A 6,074-nucleotide genomic window follows, 5' to 3' on the forward strand; every position below is an offset into this window, starting at 1 on the left:
GTAGTGTCATTCCTCTTTCTCCACCCAGCACCTGGCATGAAATCTGAACACATTTTCTATTATATTTTTGAAGAGAAGGAGGAAGGGAGGAACCAAGCACTCTGCCTCTGCTTAATAAATCTGGGTGTATTTTGGTATGCTTTCTTTAAGTCTCTTCCAGACATTTCCAACTGTAGATTTTCTACAAACTCTGTGCTAAGGATCTTCAACTAAATTGAGTGGAGAATGTTTGCAGATTCTGTTTTTAAAAAGTAGATTGGGAAAAACGACATCAGCAAGACCGTGGAATAGAAAGCCCTACACCCTCCTTCCCCCAGAAACACGGATTTAGCAACAAACCAACAAATTACCTTGGTGAGAAATGCGGAAACAATTAAAAGGTTCCTGCACCACAGGTGAGCATGAAGCCAACCACATCAAAACCCAGCAGGTAACTCACAACGCTCTCCTTCCACTCTCTCGTCATGGTCCTATGCAGATAAATATACAGACAAATATAGAAGTCTGCGGTATTATAAGGTAGATGAATAAATCCCTTATTGATATGTATAGGATATTTTTAAAAGCATAAAAAGTAATTATAAATCTATGCTAATAGATACACAATATAGAAAGAAGTAATTTGTATCAATAAGATAATACACAAAAATTAATTCAAAATGGATTAAAGATCTATATGTAAGACCTAAAACTATTAAATTCCTAAAATAAAACATAAGGAAAGAGCTTTGGGACACTGAATTTGGTAATGACTTTTTGGATATGATACCAAAAGCACAAGCAACAAAGTACAAACTAGACAAAGGGGACTATACACATTCAGAAACGTCTTCACATCAAAATAATAATAATAATAATAAACAGAGTGAAAAGTTAACCTACAGTATGAGAGAAAATAATTGCAAGTCACATATTTGATAAGGGTTAACATCCTGAATGTGGAAGAAATTTCTACAACTCAACACAACAGAAGTTAATAACCTGATTAAACAATGGGCAAAGAACTTGAATAGATCTTTCTCCAAAGATACACAAGGGACCGATAAGTATGTGAAAAGACGCTCAATATCACTAATAGTTGGGGAATGTAAATCAAAATCACAATGAAATGTCACCTTACATCCATCTGGAGTGCCATTATCAAAAGAACAGAAAACGAGTACTGGCAAGGATGTGGAGAAGTTGGAACCCTTGTGCACTGTCCGTGGGAATGTAAAATGGTGCACCATTATGGAGGTGCTTCAGAAAATCAAAACTAGAATAACCACATGACCCAGCAATTCCACTCCTGCGTATATACCCAAATGAACTCAAAGCAGGATCTTGAAGAGATATTTGCACATCCACGTTCGTGACAGCATTATTCGCAATAGCCAAGAGGTGGAAGCAACCCAAACATCCACTGAGAGATAAACAGATAAAGAACATGTGGTTTTTACATACACTTGAATACTATGCAGTCTTTAATTAAAAAAAAGAAAAAAGGAAATCCTATCAGGCTTCAACATGGATTAACCTTGAGAATATTTATGCTACGTGAAGTAAGTCAGGTGCAAAAGGACAAATACTGTACAATTCTGCTCATGTGAAATACCTAAAATAGTCAAAATCACAGAAACGCAAAACAGAAAGGTGGTTACCAAGGGCTGAGGAGAGAGGAAAGGGGAGGTATTGTCTAGTGGACATAGAGTTTCAATGCTGAAAAATGAAAAAGTTCTAGAGATTAGTTGTGAATATACGCAAATATACTTGACATTACTGAACTATACACTTAAAAATAGTTAAGACGGTAAATTTAATGTTATGTGTTTATACAATAACAAAAAATTAAAAAATTTTAAAGGTTAGATTTGTTAAATTTTCATTTGAAGTACTTTGTTAGGTTGCTTTCCCTTGGGTAATATTTTTGGAAAAAAATATTTTAGTTCAATAAAAAAAGTATTTAGATTCAATTTGCTGTCAGCAAAATCAACCATTCCAATTCAGACTCTATTCCTAACTACGGTCAGTCTGACTTGGATGGAAGATAGTCAATCTAATTTAAGCCAGCCTGCAGCTATTCTGTGGGTTTATTCTGCTGACTTCAAGCACAATGGGGCTAAAAACACTATTGATCAGAGTCCTGATTTCCTAAAAATGTCAGGGACATTTTACACTTTCTCTGAGGTATTAAATATCAGGCCTGCCATTAACCAGATTGTGATAACAGACACAATAAAGCCAACTGCAAAGTTAACATTAAAGAATATTTCTCCAAAGGTCATGCTGCAGCTGTAGGATATCATAATGACCCTTTTCTTTGAGGGCTACTGATTTTTTCACAAAAGATGTCCCCAGCCCAGCTCTGCAACTTCCACCTCACCGGGATAGCCAACAGTTCAGAGATGATTCCTGCTTCCTCTAACCCTTCCTGAAAATCATATAACACAAGCACAAGACTCATTAAAAAATAAATAAATAAATAAAACTCTCCCTGCTCCTTCTTACCAAGAGACACTTCAGGGTTCTACCTCACATACCCTCCCTCATTGTGTTAAGTCAATAAACCTACTTTGCTGGACAAAAAAGGTTTGCCCCTGAGGGTCATTGGGCTGTTGGGAATTTTTCACTTTGCTTGCAGGAAAAGAATGTTTCCAACATAATCCGAAACCAGCGGACTTACATAGAGGGGTTTGTTCTTCACCCAAAGTAAAGATAAATCAGAGGTTTGCGAAGACCATTCCTATCCCCTGTTGTGGTTCACCAGGGACCAGCCCACCAGAATCACTAGAACGGCTGGAAGCTGAAAAGCCAGTATTTTCTACCCTTCCCCTGAAAACAGTTATGTGTCCTGGAGGTCCTTTAAATCTAACACCTCCTTCTCTGAACCCACAAACCACTGGCTGGGAGGGTACCTTAGAGTTTGGACTTGAGACTCATCCTCCATCTCAAGACAGATCTAATCATTCAAGGTCTTGCTAAAATATCTCTTCAGACACACCTTCTCTGACCACCTTTAAACTATGTAGCCTCATCATACACAACCTCTAACACAACTGTTACTTGTTTTTTTCTTAGCACGTGACACTTTATATATTTTGTCCACTACTTTATTAAATTCTTTGTCTTCAGAGTTTATAGTAGAGTTCCATGGGTTTTTTAATTTAACAACCATATCTCTTTTCTCCAATGTTCATTGTAAATAGTTCATTTCTTGTTCATATTGCATTAGCTGCAGCTCCAAAAAAAGAGAAAAAAAAAGATCAAAATAAAAGTAATTATAAAATCTGACTCCACTCTTGTTTTCTGGTTTTGGGGGGTTTTCTTGGCAGGTTCAAATATAGTTATAAAATCAAGGCATTTTAGTTCTGTAAGGAACTTCGGTGGTCATAAATACAGCTTCTTATTTTGCAGAGATAAAACTGTGGCTGGAGTGTGGAAGCAATTTGAAAATGCCCCCATTTACTGGTGACTGAATGCCAGTTAAGCTTGATTGGAAAAGGGAAGAGGATGATAAAGTATGTTTTGTTTTGTTTTTTTTAAAGATTTTATTTATTTATGTGACAGAGAGACAGCCAGAGAGAGAGGGAACACAGCAGGGGGAGTGGGAGAGGAAGAAGCAGGCTCACAGCGGAGGGCCCGATGTGGGACTCGATCCCGGTACGCCGGGATCACGCCCTGAGCCAAAGGCAGACGCTTTAACGACTGCACTACCCAGGCGCCCCGATAAAGTATGTTTTAAGTACTATTCAAGCTTAGCATTTTGCCTTTTTAAATCAGTATTTTTTAAAATAAAAAAATATATTATGTATACAGTTTAAACAAGCATAAATTGAAGAACGATGAATAGGCCATTTACCTTAACAAATGGCAGTACTACTTAAGCTTTCACTGTGATACTTCCTGATCCCATTTTTCTCATATGTCATCTTGTGAAAGAAGGGGTGTGGAACTATTCTGAACTTTGTTTTCACCATCCCCGTTTTTATTTGTGGTACTATCACTTACGTGTTCTTGAATTTACACCAGTGATCTCTTACGGTAAGTATTCATTCACAACTTGCTTTTTTCAGCTTCTGAGATTCCTCCCTTTCATGTTAATTCATAATGCTCCTTAATTTTCACTGCTGTATGATATCCAAGCGTGGAACAATGTCATACCTTATCCATTCTCCTATCCTGTGGGTATGTTAAACCTAGCTATTTGGGCTGAGAACAGAGATGACCTGAATCAACGAAATGCAACTATTTGCTCTTGGAGAGCCCCATGCAAAAAAGATAAGACTGCAACCTAATAAAACGTCACTATTATCTTCAGGAAATTCTTGCAATTCGTTCTATCTGGACAAATGGTTTGCATATCTGGAAAAACAGCTCTTTTATAATGAGAAGATTTTGTTCATCTGGATACATGGTGAACTTATCAGAACACTGGCATTAAAAAAAAATACTGTATTGGAGTGCACCGGTGGCTCAGTCAGTTAAGCATCCCACTCTTGATGTTGGCTCAGGTCATGCTCTCTGGTGAGATAGAGCCCCTCAGGCTCGGTGCTGGGCAGAACCTGAGTATGCTCTCTCTCCCTCTGCCTCTCCCCTTCTTCCCCCACTCCCCAGAGTGTTCTCTCTCTCTAAAAAAACAGGGGGAAAAAACCTGTATTAACCCAAAAGAAGACAGGAAAAGAGGGGAGAATGATCCAAGAATAGATGGAACCAACAGAACGCGTAGCAAGTTCGGAAATTTAAACCCAACCATATCAATACTAATATTAATGGTAAATTCTCTAAGCACTGCAAGTAAAAGAGATGGTCTAGGATAAAAAGCAAGAACTATTTGTCATCCACAAAATACCAACTCTCACTATAAAGAACAGACAGGTAACAGTAAAAGAATAGGAAAAGATACAGTATGAAAACGCCAAACCAAAGAGAACTGACTAAATTAATATGAGACAAAATTTCCTGTTGTCTTGCCGTTGTAGGGGCATAGGTGAAGAAGCCAGGACAAAAAAGTGGAGTCCTTTGTGAAGTTAACCCTGCACAGCCAAAGACAGCACTGCAGGTGCCGTCTACACTTACCATGAGAGGGCTCAGGCTACGGGACCCAGAATTTCTAACAGAGCCAGAACGCCCGTCAAGAACGTTGGCTGTGGCTGCAACTCTTCGGCCTTGCCACCACCCTGTCGTCACCGCAGATGCTTTCTGCACAAGCGTAAGGCCATCCTGGAGTACATTTTGCACCAGCAGGAAGAGATCGCTGGCAGCTGGAGACCCACGAAAGCAGCAGGACGCCAGGTGTAAGGAGCAGAAAGAGCTGCCGTCGCCTGTGGCACAGGAGCAGGCTCCGGCTTCCTGGATCAGAGGCAGCCCTGGTGACCGGGCCCCCCCCCTTCACGCCTAAGCCTGCCTCGAGGAGCAGCCCAGACGATGCTCGACCCGCAAGCGACGACAAGGACAAAGCGCTTTCCAGCTTCAGAATCCTGTCACTGACCTCTAAGACCACGACTATCAAGGATACTGGGACCCGCCCCAGATGGGAAGAGCCACTACGCATGTCAGACCTGACGCGCGTGCGCTTCATGCCGCTCGACGCCTTCCTACACCACGTGAGGCTCACCTCGCTCAGTGAGTCCTGCGCGTGCGCCGTGGCCCGGGATCTCTTGAGCAACGTCGTACAGTGCGCTGTTCCCCAGCTTCTTGGGCATCGGATCATCATTGAGCGTGGGCGGAAGCTTATTCCGAAGGACGTGTGCACCCCGGAAATGGGGAGAAGCTCGCAGACCCGCAGCGTCGTGCTGGTGTGGGCGGCGCCGACTCCACCTGCTCAGAACTGAAGCTGCAGGCCGAGCAGTCGCAGCCAGCCTGCTGGGGTTGCGGGCCTGAGTGTGCGGGTGACCGAATAAACCGGCTTGGGTGTGGAAAAACATTCCGGAACCAGATTCCCTGAGTACAGATCCTGGCTCAGTGCCAGCTAGTGTAAGTGACCTTAACCCCTTTCTGCCCTCCTTTCTGTCTTTAAAATGGGGGCATTAATAATTTTCCTCAAAGCGCCAATGAGTAAATATGAGAAGTGATTACTACTGATTCCAGTTTTTAAT

General features: G+C 41.3%; 1 protein-coding gene across 1 annotated transcript; it reads left to right on the plus strand.

The window, feature by feature from the left end:
* Window positions 1-361: 361 nt before the first annotated feature.
* LOC123791414 (nitric oxide synthase-interacting protein-like) lies at window positions 362-5,810 on the plus strand. Its single transcript, XM_087871064.1, has 2 exons — window positions 362-395; window positions 5,224-5,810. The coding sequence occupies exons 1-2, from the start codon at window positions 362-364 to the stop codon at window positions 5,808-5,810; spliced, it is 621 nt and encodes a 206-aa protein (XP_087727190.1).
* Window positions 5,811-6,074: the final 264 nt, after the last annotated feature.

This window comes from Ursus americanus, chromosome 21 (genome assembly GCF_024610735.1).
Source record: "Ursus americanus isolate L20-20 chromosome 21, mUrsAme1.1.p, whole genome shotgun sequence".
Lineage (NCBI taxonomy): Eukaryota > Metazoa > Chordata > Mammalia > Carnivora > Ursidae > Ursus > Ursus americanus.

What these genes read in the sequence shown, in the direction of transcription:
- LOC123791414 (XM_087871064.1), top strand. Translation starts at nt 362, where the DNA reads ATGCGGAAACAATTAAAAGGTTCCTGCACCACAG. An exon ending in AAAAGGTTCCTGCACCACAG is followed by an intron (nt 396 to 5,223) that starts GTGAGCATGAAG and finishes TTGCACCAGCAG; the next exon opens with GAAGAGATCGCTGGCAGCTG.